The 19,816-nt window shown below is 45.0% G+C and overlaps 1 protein-coding gene across 1 annotated transcript in view; it reads right to left on the bottom strand.

The window, feature by feature from the left end:
- The window catches only part of LOC112556410 (atrial natriuretic peptide receptor 1-like), a 73,747-nt gene extending 54,223 nt beyond the window's left edge, over positions 1 to 19,524 (bottom strand). The window contains 1 exon segment of the mRNA XM_025225394.1: positions 17,173 to 19,524. Within this exon segment, the coding sequence (XP_025081179.1) occupies positions 17,173 to 17,884 (712 nt within the window). The 5' untranslated portion in view covers positions 17,885 to 19,524.
- Between the last annotated feature and the right edge of the window lie 292 nt (positions 19,525 to 19,816).

Genomic DNA, 19,816 nt, shown 5'->3' with positions numbered 1-19,816 from the left:
AGTTGTATGAAAAGAACTAGAAAAAGTAGAAATAAAAATATCAGAAAAAACATTTAGTTTGATTTCGAATGTAGAAATGCCAAGAAACTACTTATGAAAAGACAGTTAACCTTCCCCACAACCTGAGGAACCAGTACTAGATTATCTTACATAGCAAAGAGAAAGGAATATTAAATATTGCTTTCGAAAAAAGAAAAATAACCAAAAAACACAAGTAATTAACATTCTGAATAAGAAAATTATTTTGGAAAAACCTCTGCAGAATTCTTCAAGAAACTCAAGTCTCTTCAGAGAAAAATATCTACTAATATCTATATCGCCCTAGAAACCTGGCATAGTCAATTCCTTTACTGACTCAAGCGTGGATAGCGGCAATGCTACACATTCAGATGATGATGATGATGATAGCCTAGAATGAAATAATCCTATTATGATGGAAGAAGTATTGCGGGCAGTTCAATCTCTGAATAATAACAAAGGACCAGACGGGTTGACTGGGAACCTGTTAAGCATTCCTTAACTACTATCTCCAATTTTTTTGTTCTCGTTTTCAATCCCCTATTTGATCATGGAAAACTTCCTGAAGCATGGACTGAAGCCATTACCCAGCCCTTGCTGAAGACGGGTGATGTTAATCAAGCAGATAATTGCGGTGGTGTTTCTCGTTTAAATATCTGCAAGAAAACGTACAGTTCCATTCTCAACATTTTCAATGATTGGATTGAGGAATTCACTACAGTTGGCGAAGAACAAGCTGGTTTCAGGAGAAAGCATAGTCAAGTTAATGAAATCTCCTATCGTTAAAGAACACAAGGAAATAATTTTCATTGAAAGTATGTATACGTGTATCTTAAAAAAATAACAGTTGTGTGTGGGTGTGTATGTAGTGAAGTGTGTTGATGTGTGTGGATATCAAGAGTCAGACTGTCAGTCCGTCCTCACCCTATATGGCAGAAGCACCTGAGTCTACAGAAGGTGATGTCTGCTGCTCCTGATCGGATGGTTATGTTTCATGTTTATTTTCTCCCTCCTTCTGAGCTGCTGCCGGCGTCTCCAAACGAAAAAAAATACGGTGAAGAAATGGAGATAATAAGTCTCCCTCTCGGCACACACTTGGACAGCGCGGTGTTGTGAGAGCGCCTTCTGAGAGTATTTAGACAGAGCGAGCGAGGAGGAGAGAGTGATGGAGAGATGGAGGAAGAGGAAACAATAATAACGGCCACTAACGTTTCTTGCCTCCCGCTTCTTTTGATCTTGTTCACGTGAAGACACTGTGCGCTGACAGCCTGTCACAAGACGGGTTGTTATCCGGGTGTCTGGGTGGCCAGGCTGGTTTGTCATAATATCAACTCTTAAACAGGACAAACACGTCCTTCAGGAAGCGCATGATGTGATCTTGCTCCCTGCCCACAACCTTTCTGTGTGCTAATGTAGGAAGTTCAGGACGGAAGAATAACGCTGAAGTAATAAGAAATCAACGAAGAGGATATGAACAGGAAAGTGAATGTTGGAGAGAGCGAAGGAAAGAAAGAACGTGGATGTCGTGTGTTGCTTGTTTGAAGAACTGGGTTCACCTCTACAATCGCTGGCAGCCATCTTCACTTGCCCGGGTGGGTCAGGCAGCAAACGGGTGTAACAGTATGGATCTCGTTGGGAGAGCATCAGACAACGGTAACTCAAACATCAGATAACTAACAGTTGTTAGCCTGAGTAAAGCTCAGCAAGCAAATGCTTTACACAAGCTCCATCACAAGATGGTGTTGTTTACAAAATCAATCCCACACACACACACGCTAGTCTCAAGTTTGCTTCAGGAAATTTGCCTCCATCTTTCTTAACAAATAGATCATTATGAAAATACACAACAGAGGAGGAAATTTGCTGGCAACTGTTTACAGGTAGATTACTAGCAACAAGGAGGCAACTTGTCACATTGTGAACACTGTGACCACCTTCTTACTCGTCCTCATCGTCTATGATAACATGAAGCGATGTAGCACACAATACAACTTCTCCACAAGTTTGAGAGCAGCTGCCACATTAATCAGAGCCCGTTACCACGTGACTTCCCGGCGACATCTTTATGTCTAGCTGCTCTCTGTCTCATTTGGATATTTGGAGGGAAAATGTTGCTTTCTTGTGACTTCTATGAACATGTATGAACAAGGTATGTGCTTACTACAACACACAAAGTGTCAAAACATGGTTGGAAAATCATTTAGACCTTTGTTAGTTCTAAATACCCAAGTTTATTTATCTGTTCTAAACAAAACAAACATGAGTGGAACTAATGGGCGGGGGACAATGTCGGTGGGGGCATATAGGTTTAGTGAAGCACAACTCTTTGTGTATATCTCAATTGTCTTTTACTTTTGTCATTGTTCCACATGATCTCATTGTGGAGATTTCTTGATCAGTCTGTTATTGAATAATCGGTGGACAGAAATTAATTGAGTTCACACTTACAGCAGCGCGTGGGAACCTCCAAAGTCTTGATGAAAATGAAGAGCGCCACCTTCGGTACAATTAGGATGAATAAAGTGCTCAGAAGTACTGCTTCCTAGGAAGATTGTTACACTTCAAATGTTGCTGTCAATCAAGGCAGTAGTTTTGTTTTGGTTTTTAGTGGGGTTTTTTTGTTGCTTTTTTTCAGTGCACTTTCTCCACTGTAATTTTCACAGATGCACGAGGAGAATTGAACAAATGTTCACAGGCGAGCCAGCAAATATGTCAAAGAATGGTAGTTACGACTTTTTTGTTGAGTTAATTATCTTTGTGTTCTGTACATTATTACATTGCAACATTTTTTGCCACCACAGCTGGCCAAACGAGCGAAAGAAAAAAAGCAAAACGAAAACCAAAAGAGCTGGGCGTGAAATTAAAATGAGAATTAGAATTGTGTAGCTTGGCCTTAAAACACTAAGTACATGGTTTTGATGATGAAGAATGTAAAAAATGTTGCCCAACAACTTTATAAAAAGTCAATTTTTGAGGGGGATACAATTCTAGATATAGACATACACATTTGTAGCAAGCCGTATATTGTTATCATGCGTAAAAATAATGAAATTTAGTGTAACCCATCCTGTTTAAAATACAATAGAAATGTAACAGGACTTTCTCGATAATACAAATGTCTGACCCTTGACCTACGAGGCAAGTTGTATCCGGCTGACAACTTTACAGCAAACAAGGTGAGCAGAGGTGTCTGGTGTTACACAAATAACCAGAATTTCTCTGGGAAATTTACTAAAAACATTCTGAAAGATTTAAAAGAAGGAAGTAGCATGTTGTCTGTGGAGACTGTGTGGCTAGTCTCCTGTAGTGTTGTCTGTCTAGAGCAGCAGCTGTATAGTCATAGTGTATAGCTGTATAGCTATAGCCCCATAGTTATAGTGTTGCTGTCTGTAGGACACTCCAGTCTTGCTCACTCCATTGTCGCCTGGTGTGGCAGTGGTGCGGCAAGGGACGACAACTGGTGGCTGCTAGTCGCCCCTGCCTGCAGCACGAAGCCAGTCTTGGCTGAACTTTTCAACTGGGCGGTTGGGGCGGCGCTGTTTATAGCTCCAATTCACTGCTAGCCGCGGATTTGACGAAAGGTGATTTCCCCACACACATCACCTGATAAGTGTTTCACACCTGGCTTTCAAGCCTGATGAAAACTGCTCGCAGGGAAGAACGGCAGGGGTGCAACACACTTTGGGAGAGAGAGGTAGTAGCACCGCCAGCAGCATCACCAGACAGCAGCTCTGCAGCACAATACTGTACAATCAGCTCCTCCATGTCACAAACCCAAGCGAGAATATTACAAGCATCAGATAAAGTGTCAGATCTTCGTGTCCTGTCGCCACACCAACAAGTGTACTCTGACGGTTCTTTGAATTTGTGCCGGTGTCTCCTTGTCTGGTGTCTCACAACATGTCTTCCTGCCTCCTTTCATTTCATTTTGTTTTTTCGTGTACGTCCTGAGTTTTCACTCCATCTTCTTGTGTCACGTGACTTTGTCTCTTGCGTGATGTCTTCATGTTTCCGTGGACTGTCTTCACGTTTTGTTTCACGTTTTGTGTGGAGTGTCGTCCTGTTTCATCATGGCTGCTTTTGTTTGACACCAAAAAGAATAAAAATAATAATTGGTCATTGCTTTGTCGCCGACCTATGGACGTCCTGTGACAAAGACAAAGCCTGGGGTGTAAGGCTAGACGACGGCAGACTGCATGACGACGGAGACGACAGGCCTCGCACTCTCTCCTCCCACCCTCCAGGAGCACGGCAGGCTGGCGGCGGCCATGACAGATGGGACGTTTATGTGGGCTGCATATCGTTCTGGCACCCAGCCGTCAATAACGGCGAGTTAACTGATGAGATTTTCATGGCCGAGACCACTTACAATGCACACTCAAGCATAGCTCTACAGTCGCACGACCTAGCCTATTGAAAAACGGCCTCTGTTCTAGGGAAAGCTGCGGCTATCCTAGGGAAAGCTGAGAGTTCACACAGTGAACAGCTGCACCTCGCTCACCTGCATACACATCGGTATGTCGGTATGTCAGTATGCAGGAGATGAAAATGATTGACAGCATGTCATGCTGATGCATGACAACATGAGGCAAGGATGACTGAGGAGCTTGGGGCAGCGTGGGATGTCGGTGAGAGCATGTGACATGCTACATGATAGTTGTAGATAATGCTGTGTCCACCGTGAGACGTGTCTGTCATTCAGCATCTCGTCAAGTGACGAAATTATCGCTTACAGGAAGGAGGACAAATTAATAACTGGACCAGTTGTCTTCCATGCAAGACGAATGTACCCCAGCTAAGAAATGATGGAGCCTTTCGCACGGACTCAAGCAGCAATGGATGTGTTGTCTACTAAACACTAACAAGCCCTACATTCACACCTACAGATGGCGCCACTCTTGGTCTGGACAGACGGGCGTCACCATGGCGACAGTCTTGGTCTGCTCAGACTCCATCACCATGGCGAACGATCTGGCGAGGTGTAGGCCACCCGGCGGCAGTCTAGGACCTACGAGCTTTTAAGAGGGCTGGAAACTTGTAAACCTTGCACACTTTTTTTCTCTAATGGCTGCTGTGTAACTGTGTAACTGTGTAACTTCCCTCACGAAGCCAATGGTCCTCTCGGCGGCGACTTCTGCCTGATATTTTATGCAGGCTGCATCGTCTACTTCCAACTCGCAGATTTAGTTTCAAACAGCGTTTCTACTAGGCATACCAAGTGTGATGAAGAAACACATACACACAAATGTGAAAACAAAAATTGAAAATCACGAACGCCAAGAGATACAACGACAGCACTCGTCTGCACGTGACTCTACGTCTCTACGTGCAAACAGACACGAGTGAGTGAAGTGCACTCGTCAGCTTGGGCAGTTGAATATCTCTGATGATCACTGGTGTAGGTGGCTTTCTAGTACTTCTCTCGGCTTATTCAACATCCGTCTCCCATTTGGCTGAATGCGTCTCTTGGCCAATGTCTAGGACAATGTCTGTAAGCTGACCAACACGTGGCAAAGAAAAAAGCAGTACAAGAACAAAGAAGGAAACAAATACTACTTGACATTAGCGGGTTTTTTTTTTACAGTGTCTTTGAAATGTTTCGGAGATCTTCTGGAATACATAGAGCTCCTTATCATCTCAATTTACAGTCGCATCTAACAATGCAGCTGCACTTGGTGCTCAACTCTATCTTGTCCTCTCCAGGCTTAGAGACAACTGACTGCAGCAACGAATGGTGGTCAAGACTTAGTATGTAGTGGGAATTAACACCTCGAAGTTAAAGTCACAAACCGAAAAGTGGCTTTTAAACTAAATTTAAGTGTAACTAAAACACAATGGATTCTCTGATCACATGATCACAAGAAGCCGGTTAGGGTGTGACGTCACTAGGGTGACAGCCAGTTGCCGGTGCCTTGCGCTGATTCAATGTTTGTAACAAACAAGGTAAACAAGCTGGCGAGAGTAGGTCATGTTGTTGTGAGAGTAGGTCATGTTGTGAGAGTAGATCATGTTGTTGTGTTGCTGCTGAATGCAAACAAACCCACCCGTACCTGTCTCTCAGCTGCTGGGTGTATTTCGTGTGTCGGTGTGAGAGGACAAAAGCTAGGCAGTACACCCCAAAAGGTCAAGCACTTTCGCCCCTTTGCACCGAAGTGAGAAAAATATCTGCCGTGGAAAAATACGGTCTCTAATTTTCTTCTTACAACACGATAGGACAGCATCACATCAAACCTTCATGTCACTGCCGACAGTCCTACAGTGTCATGTCATTGTTGGTTGTTCTACTACGAAGAGTATTTGGTCATTAAGCTGTTGCTCTCAACGGTGTCAATCTCGATAAAATAATAACTGCAAAATGTGAGAAAAGCTACGGTAAAGCTAATGAAATGAGTGTGATAATCAATTAATTAGCTATGAAATAGTTAGACATTTAGTTTAAACTCTTGTAGAGGTAGTGGATTTTTACATATATATATATACACACACATTAGCGATATACCTTAATAATAAAATATTACTAAAAATTCTTTTACGTCAAAAGCGGCGTTGGCTGTAATACCATCAGTACACGATAAAGCTGCATCTGAGCAACATCTCACATTGTGGAAAAAAATGAACACAACCGATAAAAAACAGTATGTAGAGAAGGAATGTTATATACTCAGAAAAATTTACATATCTGAAAAAAGACATGAATGTTGAACTCTGTTTTACAGTTGTTTACAAGCTTTATTCAGAGCCTGTTGCACATAAACACAGCGTAAAAGTCTGTCACCTCGCGATTTACTGTTGTCTCCCTCTGAAAGTGGGAATGTTTTTACTGTATCTCATCGCTCACAGAGCATTTCTTAGCATCTGACTTTAGCATCACCGCCCTGCAGTCTCCACGTTTGTGTTTTCTCTAAAAGGATTGGTTACTGTAAGAAAACATGGTATCAAGTGCCATCTAGGGATATTTATTGGTGTATATGTTTCAGGAGTGGAGATTTACACACTTGCAAGCCTCTCTCTGTGCCATTTGGTATTTGCAGGATCAATGTCTGTTACAAGCTGCGGTCACTCAACGTTTCTCTAAGTCTGAAGATGTCAGTGATGCTCTTGTTCATGCTCACCTCCCCTTAAACTCTCTCTTCGTATCGCCTGCAACCATAATTTTTTTTGTAGAACTGTCATGCATCCACACATCGGAAGACAGACAATATCAACTGTTCTCCTTCCTATCGTTGTATTTATCGTTGTGACAATCACTAGCATCACAACCATCTCTTACTCATCTCGTTCTTCTGTCTCGATAAAGGCAACTAAAGGCAACTCTGAATGACTAACAGCCCCTCGCTTCCGCTTTGACCAACGGTGTACTGCGCATGCGCTGAATATTTGACACAATCCCTGTACCATCAGGGTTGCTGGGCGTTGATCGTTGTACTTTACTGGAAATTTCTATCGCGAATATTCGCTTGGCACGCAGTAATGTCATCAGCCCTCGTCTTACGGTTCCCGAGCTCCCTTAACCTCTTCTAAGACTTTGAAAATGTGACCTCTATTAGAAAATCCTTCTTGCCATAAAGTTGTCTTCCCATCTAACATTTATCGACATACTACGTTTGAACCTGAGGCAACATCGATTGAACTGTAAAAAGTCATTTAGCCGATCTGAAGGTCTACTCAGCCTCTTCATAAATCGTCATTTAACGTTTAATGAAATGCTTTTAAAAATCATGCAGACTTCGACTTTTTCTCATAGAAAATTCTTTTTCTTTAGTACACAAGAAATAGAAAGTAAGAATCCTTAGTAAAAACGACAAATAGAAAGTGATCGTCCGTAATATGAACGTTTAGGTTGTTTTGCTTCCAAAACTTCGCTTTTCTATTCCTCTTCCATCCAACACGCTAGCCCACCTCAAATCATTCAGCGAATAAGTAGAAAAATAAAGTTAACCAAGAAATACAAATATAAGACATGCATTGTCCCTGAATTCATCAAACAAAATGTTTGCGTGTTTCTGTTAGAGTATGCGTGCATGAATGCATGTGTGCGAGGGAGAAAATAAGTTCTTTGATTTTGTTTAAAAATTCCTTCGTTCATAAAAATGTCAGACCCTTTATTGTCGTTTGAACTTACTAACAGTCTATTAAAACGCCATTGTCATGGCGACAGTTAAGTAGCCTTCACATACTTTGGGGATTGTCACAAGGTGAGGTAGCCGGCCCTTACTTATAAACTCGCTTCCCCAGGGCAACTTGAGGAACTCAAGAACAGGCGTTTACTTTTCAAATTTATTAAACGAGGTCCACACCCTGCGGGCCTTACTGCTTGTCTCTTTACCCCAGGGATCCCTTCCTCCCCTTAATAACTGTAGCTCCAGGGGTAAAACAGCATCTGCGGAATCTGGATATCACTTTATCATTTCGGAAAGATTTTCCTTGAGCTCTCCATGTTGACCCAGGGCAAAGACTTTCATTTCATAGCTACCGTCACTGGACAAACAAAACTATTGCACCAACAGGAGAAACCCACACAAGATCGGTCAGTTTTGTCACGAGAAAGTCCCCTAATTCTGTCAGTTTGTCACGAACGCACCTTTGTGTCGTGGGACCAACTTCACGGCTACCACGCTCATATCATGATCCAATGAGTTCACTTCGTGAGGACAGACCGTTCACAATGTGATCAGATGCTGTTCACACCACGAGGACAGACCGTTCCCGTGCAGTCACCAAGCTGCAACACTAGCATCACACTCACCAATGGCTCCTCTTGGGGCTGCCCTGTACCCGCTCTTACAAATGGATGGCTGTCTCTCAGCCAGGCCCCGTCTACGACTCGCATTGATTGGCTTGTGATTGATTCCTTAATCGGCGAAATTACCTGCCGGACTCCCCGCCAGGCCACGCTCTGGCAGCGCGCTCTCTGCAACTCCATCGAGCTTAGACTGGATTGCAGCGCATAGAGACTGGCATTCGGTAGTTAAATGTTCCTTTTCCGCAAACAGTCCTTTCTCGGGGAAAAAAAGTCTATAACTAGAGCTCTACAATTGCGTCTCATTACATGTCACATCAAAATCGTTATAATTATACTTTAGGATACATGGAAGGAAAGTGGGCAATTTAAAGGTAATGGACTTCATTCGTGAGGATACAGTAAATGTCTGAGGACTGAGAGCAAAGACGCTGTGGCCATTACAAGAAATGGCGAGCACTGCATGGACTCAGACAGACACTGGGTGCTGAGAAGCCACTGAAACACACTCGGCAAGCCACTGAAAGACTGTGATTTTGGCAGTTGAGCTTAACCAGCGATGAATAACAACTTGATATTGTCCTTGTGTGGTTAGACAGTAGGAGAGCACTATGAATGCTGAAAGCCATGTTTGCAAGTCTGTTACTTGTTACATTGTAACAATGGAATAAATGAACAACCGAACCTTGCTCATGCAACGGTCAGCATTTAAAAAAGCCTTCAATGGTGACATTGTTACAATGAAACAATAATAAAAACCTTGTTTTGCAACGCTCAGTATATAGAACCTTCAGATGTCACACATCATAACAATGAGGTTTTGTTAACAACAGCCGTCTGTTCATACATAATCAAATACCTGGCTAAGACCTGTTCACCTGTCTTGTAAATGACAGGATGGCGTACAGGTAGGATACAAACATTCAAGAAGAGTATAGAGTTCATATAGAGGTGAACACAACATCCTTAACATCATCGCAGTGCAATGGCATTCATGCAAAATTATATTCTAGACTACAAAACATTCTGTTTTAATAAACTTTCTTTCGAAATGGAAAGAGAGGCTTGCTGACTGTTTGCCGCTGAGATTTGTAATGGAGAATGTCACTCAATACTAATTACTGTCATTCGTGTTCAGGTTTGATTTAAGGTGTCTTGTGTCACTGCAGTATTTGGTGAATGGTAATGAAGACATTAGCTTTAATAACTATTGAGCAAGAAGTATCGTCTTGAAGAAAATATGACTAATATTCATTGACACTGCGTTCACCAGCCTCTTAAATTTTCATGTATCTTTATATTTATAGCTGGTTGTTCATACAAACTGCCAATCTCAACACGAATCCAAGAGAAAGAAAGGAATGGACAAAGAGAGAGAAAGAGGTAATTTAAATATTTTCTAATATAATATGTTATAATAAAATATGTTATAAAGAATGTGATAGTGAATGTATAGGGTCCAGTCTTCTCATCCTCCCTCCCTGTCACTTCCCTCCCCACCCCTCCACACACACACATTTATATACATAACTAATGAATTGTATCAACAAATATTTAATAAATAGTTAACACAGGAATGTCGACAGATGACAAATTCAGAAATGGAGATTGTTGACTACATTTCCTGTTGCAAGTACAACATATGTATTTACGGTGCCACGTGACATGCAAGCTACAGGTGAAAAGTCACAGGTACACAGGTCATACGTGCTACAGCTGCCTTCATCACCGTCGGTATGCGGAGGAAATGGCAGCAGTTGCATGTGTAACACCAGTGTGCACAGGATGGAGGAAGCCGACCGACTACCTGAGCTACAGCGCGGACGGCGACCACAGCCGCTGGTTAGCTAAAGTACGGATCAACTTCACGGTCCAGTGCACTGGAGACCGCCGGCCTGCCCATCGGGTGTGAAGAGCACTGGCCATGGTGTAACAACTCACTAGAGCCGTTCGTGCAGGCGACAATTTGCGGGGTGAAGGGTGAGCGGCGGCGCTGGAGCGAGAGCGCGATCCTGCCAGGAGAACAAAGGAGGCGCAGTGGAGCGTGAAGAAGCTATTGACAGGTGGCCGTGCCTTCTGACAGCCAATCATCGCCACCCCTGTGATGACGGGTCCCCCGACTCGCCCCATGTCCGGGTGGCATGCACAGCGACGCTGGGTGCTCATGGGGTTAGTGTTTAAAGGTCATTATCGCGAGGTCACAACTGCCACAGTCCTACCACCAAACAGGATACAACTTTTTGTAAACTCTGTAGACAGATTGTCGTAGACACATTTTTGTAGGGTGTGACAGCAATTGTGACAGAAAAAGTTTAGTCGCGTGATGTAATTTACAAGGATCTCCCAGAGGTGGAGATAAATGGACAGGTATTATTAGATAATTAGAAATAACATCTTTCGAGAAACTGTCAAGTACAGGGGACAGACCTGATGTAAGGTTTGGCCGTCTGTTAGTCATGACACGTCGCTAAGGTTATGTTTTTTGGTAGTCACGAGCCTAGTGCCCTTAGGTTGTGTCACTCGCTGCGTACCCGTACAAACCATTGTTCCATCCTGGCAGCTCTCTAAGAGAAGGTGCTATATATAGCTATGACCACATCATATCTATATATAGCTATGACCTCATCACCACACTGAGCATCAAGGTGTCACTGCAGCATCTGCAGAAACCTATGTCCATCCACACTATTGTGATCGCCAAAGCTCGTCTTCTGAAGTCTACTGCTCCCTCGTCCCCCTGCACCTAGTTACAACAACTGATAGTCCCCCATCGACACCCGTCGCCAACTCGTCATTCAAGGTAAGAGAAGTGTCAAGGACAGTTGTATACGAAGTGCTAGGTAGCCCCGTGACATTTCGGACTCATACAGGCGAGATGCTGGAACCTTGCAGCTTGTGAACCTTGAACCTTTGCTTCTCTCACCCTTCAGCACTCACACATTCAGCGGTGAACGGGGGGAGGTATGCTGCTCCACAGGGGCATCAAACCCAAGTGTTCGTGTGTGTGTCCGCTTCCTAAGTTGTAATTAGCAAACTGCCGAGGGCTGGTTACATCTGGGGACAGATGACAAGTGGTGACAGTGCCTGAAATGTGGCAATGTCTTGTTCTCACTCAGTGACTGTCTCGTGATCAGTATTTAAAAGCCTGTTAAAGCTGTGGCCACAGTTGTGTGCTCGGCACTAAACAACCTCGTAAACACCGGAGTCCTGCCTGACCTCAGCCAGGGACAATAAGCTGTTAGCACTCAACAATGCTTGTCTAAACAGTCGTCTCAACGAAAATATGTATTGAACATTCTCTGACATCGTCAACATCTCTGTCACAGACAGCCACGAGCTGAGCTAGCAAACTAGTCACGTGTGTGTCTGTGTGTATGTGTGTCTGTGTGTGCGCGAGCGCGTGTGTTCAGACAAAAGGCGTGAAGAAGTCTATTTTCTGTCAACACATACACAAAGACATGCATATAAGTCTGCGCACAGTTGTTTGTATGTCCTTTGTACATAAATCTCGCCCTTTGACCTGCACACGACAATTATCTAGCGACACCATTTGCGACAGCTGATGCAGTAGAAGCAGTCGCTGAGTGGACGATGATGACGTACACAGCGAGTGTCAGTCATCAAGGTGCTGCCAGTCCTGCCACTAAACACGGACACGTGTCATACTGGCATCCCCAGTGCTGTCACAGAGTACTGCCATTGGCACTGCCAGCACACTGACATTGAGTTATACACAGCATAGCCAGTGATGACATCGGATCATACAGTGCATAACCAGTGATGACACTGGATCCAACACAGCATAGCCAGTGATGACAGTGGGTTGTATATAGCTTCACCAGCCTCAGACCAGTGTAGGATGGCTTGCATGTGTTGGTGCGCGTGTGCAGGTCTGTATAACTGTCGGAGGCATTGCAAGGTCAGCAGGTGTTTACAGGTGTTTACAGGTCTCCCCATGTTTACAAATTGCATACTTTTCGAAGCAGTCGGTCATAATTATCTTTGCCAGACATTGTTATTTGTTAAGCAGGGGTCATAGAGACCCTGCAAAAGACCCTGAGTTAGCGGGACACCAGCTTCACCGCACTACACTCAGCAGTTGAAAGTGTCCACCAGCTCTATTGTGTCTGCACATCGACTGGGGACAGTCAAGGTGTGAGCTGAAACATTCTCCGGACAACTCTCAAAGACAACTGCGGACAGACACCCTGACTCAATTACGAGGCTAAACATTTACAACTTGTTTCATTTAACACGCCCACCCGGGTGTCGGGACTCGCACAACCTGCCTGTGCTCACGTGCACCTCGTCGTCGCCACACACAGGCCATCCGATGTTTGCTCTCGTCAAGTGTCTCGGGTACCAGCATGTACCACGTGTACAAAGACACTGAACAAAGCTCTGTGTACATTCAAAATCAGAATGTAGTTATTCGTGGTATAATGATATAGTTCACATTTCATTGCTTCTATTCTGAGCACGTGTTCTATTGTTCACTATTTCCATTAATATAGACATCCACAATTAAGACACTGAAGTCTTTGTTTTCGCGTCAGCGAATTAAATTTTTATATTTAAATTGTATTTATTTTTACGTTTGACTTACACTTCATTACCATGATTTTGAGTTTTTTCCCCTTTAATTTCGAGAAGAGACAATGTGTTTGTGAAAGATGCAAATCACGCATCGTCACAGTTCACACTTTTATCAGTTTTTCTTTCAGTGAAAGTTATTTTCGTTTTAAAATTGCCCACAGAGCAACGGAAAACGGGTTGATGGTTGTGAACCAGTAGCAAGTACTCCCAGAGTACTAACAGGAGCTGGAGTCCACATGAACACTAACCGACACGAATGAGCACGCAAGTTTAGTGTCTGGCTACACCTGGGTGTCAGCAGCACATTACTAGTGATTGGACATCTTGTCAACATCTAACATAAGACAATGAGGCCACCCGTCTTCTGCTGTGGTGACATCCATCACAGGTCAGACAGACGGTGCGAGTCACTGGGATGTAAACCCTCGGTGACGCAAGACAAGCAGACAATGCTAGTGGACAGGACTAGTGGACAGGACACACACAGGACACGTGACATCTGACATGTCCTGCAGGGACTAGTGGACAGGACTAGTGGACACGACACACACAGGGCACGTGACATCTGACATGTCCTGCAGGGACTAGTGGACAGGACATACACATGACACTTGCATCCGAGTCGGCTGTAAGTTAAAGGAATCCACGCTCCACTACAATATTTTAAACAACAACCACAACCTTTCTGGCAGCCAGCAAGTCAGGCGACAACCTGTGGTGTTTGGTGACAGAGAAGTAAACAATTCCTGTAGCTGTTGGCCATTGACTTCTGCCTCAGTAATCATCAAGTAGCAAGATTACCAGCAGCTTCCTCAGTAATCTTCAAAAAGCAAGATTACCAGCAGCTTCCTCAGCCTTAAATAATCTGATCTTACTTGCTCCATCTCTCGTTTGTCTCCGGCTCTAAGAAGGAAATGTTCTAGCTCAATTTAAGCAAAATTATAAAAAAACTATAAAAAAGATAAGTTAACCTCGAGCTAAAATAAGGGATTTTATAAGGAATTTCCTGCTATCTGGAGCGCCATTGCAGAAATAATGACAGTAATGACAGCAGTATTTTTCAAGCTTCAGCTTATTCACAAGCATGGTGGACAAAAACTGAAGATTTTGAAGGGCCAAGGTCGGGGAGAGGCTCGTCTGATATGAAGGACATATCGTGGCAACCAATTTCAAGCTCTTATCCTGATTTTGCATGCGGCCTTTGGGATAGGGATTTGGCGCCAGTGTGTGTTCTCTGCCTGATGACCCTTGCCTCCGTCGTCGCCTGCCCTGTCTCTGCCCTGCATACGAACAGCTCTGTTGGCAGTGACAGTGCTACAGGGGGCCGGGCATGCTGTCTTTATCTTCCAGCTCCAATCTCAACCCTAACCTTCCAGTCTTGAGACCGCTTTGTTTCTTTCATCCGGGTCCCTGCCGCTCTTGCTGGCGCACTGACGTCATTTCCTGTGGGTCTGGCAGATAGGACTGGGTTCAAACGGTGACCTCTCGTGTCTTCTGACTTATGTACGTGAATATCAGATGTGTACATGACTACTTGATTGATACCAAACACAGGACTACCGGATGTTTACACGACTACTTGATTGATGGAAAATAAAAACAACAACCAGTAACTGCAAGAGTTGTCCTCATGACGATTTGCTTCACTTTACTTTCCTATGATACCTTTTAATAAGTGCAATTATGTTAGTATTTTTATGCTTGAATGGATGATTTGACAAACAATATTAATATTATTTTTTCACTAATCCTTGTTAAGACTGGATTTTCCGATCATTCAAGCGAAACAAAACAATCTCGCATTTACTCCACATGTTGCAACATCGAAAGAAAATGGAATTCCACGAATTACTCTGTGTGATTGTGGGCACGAATTCTGGAAAATGTTTTATAAATCACACAGCACGAGCCGCCAGTGCAATCACGGTTCCTTGTGTCTCGGGGTGCATTCTGATGATGTCGAGTGGAAATCTCCAGGCACCCGATGTCTGATGTCGATTATTGTCTTCCACAAACAAGAGGGTGGATCAAGCAGCAAGCCTTCAGAACGAATCAAGTCTACTTCAGAAGCAGGCGCACAACAATCAGCATTGCTACAAAACAACTTCTCAGACCTAATTCGTATCTGTCATGGACACCCAGAATGCACTTTTCCATACAGCACGCGCTGAATCCAGCGTGGCAGTTAATGAATCATCGCACTTAATCAGGTGGTGACGGTGCCGACATGATGAGAGGTGGCCAGATTACAGCATCAATCATCTCAGCATCGGGCGAGGGAGCACCCACATGACATCCACCCTTCTGGCCCTCCACTGCTAACTCGCACCATCTTCAAAGTACATGTCGGGGCCACGGAGTGTACAGGTGGCGGAGTGAGTGAGAGTCGTACAGGTGAGACAGACAGAGAGAGCGAGTGATTGACAGAGAGAGAGAGTAAACAAGAAAACATAGTGATGAGAGTCTTGCTTAGTTGATGAACTAGTAACAGTTCTTGATGTGCTTCGAATGTACGAGCACGGTTTACTAACGAGGTGGACCTTTGAAGCACAAGGCACTGAACCTATCAAGACTTACTCCTAGACGAGACTAAACACCCCGCAACTGATGTTTTTATTTATATTTTGTAGCCTGCGATTATCGTGAAGTGCTGTCGATGTAATTGAGGGCGAGAGGCATTTGACCCGACACCGGAAAAATAATTTATGTCGGCGTAAGTGAAGCCGGTAACAGGTGACTGCAATTAATATTTCTTAAGGTGCATTAGCCGCCTGTCCTGCCAGCTTGTGCATGTTAACACGAACCACAGACGCTGGAGAGCATCTCCGACTTCAGCCAGAACTTCGTCAACTGTAAGATGCACGCGCTACAGCAACGTCATCGTCACGCTCAACTCGGAACATGGCGATGACGATGTGAGACGAGGGCTTGCTGGCTGGACACCCGGTGTCCAAATTAATGTCGCTGCTTTGTGTTTAAATGATGACTGGTTACAATGTGAACATTTATATATTATTCGGAGAAATTTAGAATATTTATCTGGGCGTTCACTAGAAGACGTTCACACTGCTCACTGCTCACTGCTCACTGCCTGCTCAGAATGATGGACACATCAGGCAGCAGATGGCGTCTCTCGTCACCAATCAAAATCACAAACCATTTTTATCTAGCAGCAATCAACTCTGTTGTTAAAACCACTTATATCAGTTTTCCAAGCCGTCAGTGGACAGCAGATGTAGATCAGGCTAAATGTGAACAGGATGTATAGAGTAAAGCTGTATGTGTGCATACAGAGATTAAAATGAGCGATGAACATCTGTGGTGGACAAAAAGCAGGAGAAGGCATAAATGAAATACTGAAAACTGTCATACAACATATATTGAAAATCTCGCTCGGACAAACGGTCTCTGTCGAGCGCTCATCAACCTGCACGTTCACAGCCATACTAACGAGCATCCTCTCATCCTTCTATCTTCACACGTTTATTCTGATTGTTTTGCTTTCACTCACTCGCCAATGTGGACACAGTCTCTAGTGTACACTCTAGTGTTCATTCTCACTGGCTGACTGCTTCACTCGCTTTTATGTAGTGTGGGCTTACTTCACTCTCTCTCTCTCTAGTGTGGGCTTACTTCACTCTTTCTCTCTCTAGTGTGGGCTTACTTCATTATTTCTCTCTCTCTAGTGTGGGTTTACTCCATCACTCACTCTTTCTCTCTCTTTCTCTGCTATGATCTTACTCCACTCACTCGCTCATTCTCTCTCTAGTGTGGACTTACTTCACTCTCTCGCTTCTCTCTCTCTAGCGTGGTCTTACTTCGAGTATTTTTGCTGGCTTCAATGAGCAGGTCTTTAACGGACACCTGGCCGAGATTTTCGTCAAAAGACTTGATCCAGGGATAAATGTGAAAGTTGTCTCTCATGGACGAGTAGATGCCTTCAAGTTTGAAGTAGCATTCCGACTTGCCCTGGTTCGCTCCTCGGTTGTCGTGATACAGTATTCCTATTTTACTCCACTTGAACCTCCGGAAGGCGGCGGCGAAGATGTCGGCCGTCTTGTCGTAGGTGGCGAGGATGCGGGTCAGGAGGCGGTACTCGCTCTTATCCCGGAAGGCTGACACCAGGCCACCCGGGGTGATCAGGGGAATGCGCCAGTGGTAGCTAAACCTTGCGATTGGGGCGATGGCGTAGTTGCACCCAGGCCCCAAGAACACGTTGGCTGTGCCGTTGATGTACATGTCGACGGCCTCCAGCGGCGCGTTGGTTTGCGAGCAGTTGGAGTCGGCCGTGACGATCCTCAGGCGGTGATGCGGCAAAATATGTTTGCGCCTGACAGAGTCCACGGCGTAGCGGATGGCCGGCAGAGTTTTGGGCATGAGCCACGGGTAGTTGCCATGGAAAGGGAGGATAACTCCCAGACGAACCTCTCCTGTGTCGGGACCTTTGCCCTCGACGTCACACGCTATAAAACATAGGCAGAAGGCGACGGTTATGGCGAAGGGTATTGTGGGGAGGATGGTGACCCCCATCACGACCCCGGGCTTGTGATGTGAGAGGTGATGGTATCGTGCTGAACTAGACCTCGTCGGGTCACGAGGACAAGACTTACTTTTTTTCTCACAACCTTCCAGAAACTATTGAGGATTGGAGATAACCTCTTTCTTGTCTTTGGTCAAGCAGGATCGTCTGTCACAAGCAGGATTGTCGTGACACAAACAGATGTATTGATGTAGGTGTTCAGGTCGCTTATCACTGGAAGCTCACCGTTAAACTCTCACGACTGAAGGAAGCACACGACTGCAGTCAAACTAGGAGACAGCTAGACGACAAGCACTCACCTAGACAGCACGTTCCAGGATTATAGTGTCCACATGGCAGCTGCAGGACAGGTATCCGAGTTTAAAGCCTTCATGCGTATTTATTTAATATTTAGACAATATTTTGTGGATCCAGTGCATCAAGTGTCAATAAACTAAACTCTCTTAAAGAATTCTCGCTTGGTTTTTTTTAAATTATTATTTTGTCAGGAAGTGGTATGAGAACATGTCACATTCTGATGTAAGTTCCAGTGTCAGTAGTTCCAGTGGCCGCGAGGCTCGGTGTGCAGAGAAACACTAGGGTCGCTATTGTCATCGCTGGATGGCACTTCTCTGTCACTAACTAGTTCATCTAGGTGATTAGGTGAAAGGTCAGATCACGTAAACTCAACTAGACGTTGTCCCCTTGCTCTTGCGCTTGTGACGTCAGGGTTGTCCAGCGTACTTACTGGACAGTTATCACCGCCTGCTGCTGACGTCTCCACTGCTGCTGTTGATGATGCGACAAGACGTGCAGCATCGGGTCACACCTTTTACCTACAGGAGATCTTCACGCACGTACACCTTCAGCTGACGACAGGCCCTGGAGCTGAGGTCGTCGACGAGCTTCTCACCTCAGGTAAGGGGCAGCACTCGTACCGCAGCTCACCCAGGCGGCCGTTACAGTCTGGTGACAGTAGTTGATGTGAAACAGACGGTTGTTGTGTCACTTACTGATGATGATTTTGTTAAGTGAAACTCCATGTTTGCACATTGTAATTGCTGGCTTCCCGCCGTACGACTAACGCTGTGTGCGGCTGTTCACTTGGCGGTGGTGGGCTGCCGCAAGACGTACGTTGTGTGTGACAGCTCCGGCGCACGCGCTCTCGCGGCGCTGACTAACGTGAGGTGTGTCGCTGTTGGACGCCCACCCCGCTCACACGCCAACGGGCCTCTTCTTATTTTTTTCTTTCTCTCTGTTTTTTTTTTTTTTTGAGCGGGTGAGCAGAGTCACACGGTGCCCAGCGCCTGACTTGCTTACAGGCGGCCCAGTGGCCGTTGCCATAATGATCCCCCTCCCGTCTGTGAAGGGGTCGGCAGCATGGCTGTGCTGCGTGACGTCACGATGAGCAGAAGCGCGAGGACGAGTCACCTGCAACTTCCTGCTAGCCGCTCGCAGTCCGCGCCGAAAGCCGGCGAGAAAGCCTCGTGGGGCACCGTGTGCATTGCGGTACATATCTCATCACGTGACTACAGTATGTACAGCATTGTACTTGAACACATGTTTGCCCCTCCCCTCACACCTGTGGTGCACCTCTCACCACGTTACTACAGTCTGGGACACCCTTCGCCCCTATGTGGGGTACCTCTCTGTGTTACACTATCGTACCCCTCTAAATACTGGATTACACCTTTCATCCCTTTGTTACACCTTTCACCCCTTCACGTCACTGTGTAACGTTTCACAGCTGTACTACACCTCTCAACACTATTACCTAGGGTACAGCGCTGTATTACACTGTCGTATACCAGTGGTACACCTCACCACCTTACTACACTGGGTTACGCTGGGGTACACTGTCACCACTTCCCACTGCACTGCAGTTACTCCACTAGTTTAATACAGTATGGCAGGGTGTTCTACATTAAGATACATCTCTCACT

The sequence above is a fragment of the Pomacea canaliculata genome, linkage group LG2 (genome assembly GCF_003073045.1).
Source record: "Pomacea canaliculata isolate SZHN2017 linkage group LG2, ASM307304v1, whole genome shotgun sequence".
Lineage (NCBI taxonomy): Eukaryota > Metazoa > Mollusca > Gastropoda > Architaenioglossa > Ampullariidae > Pomacea > Pomacea canaliculata.
This window is presented reverse-complemented; position numbering and strand designations above follow the sequence as displayed.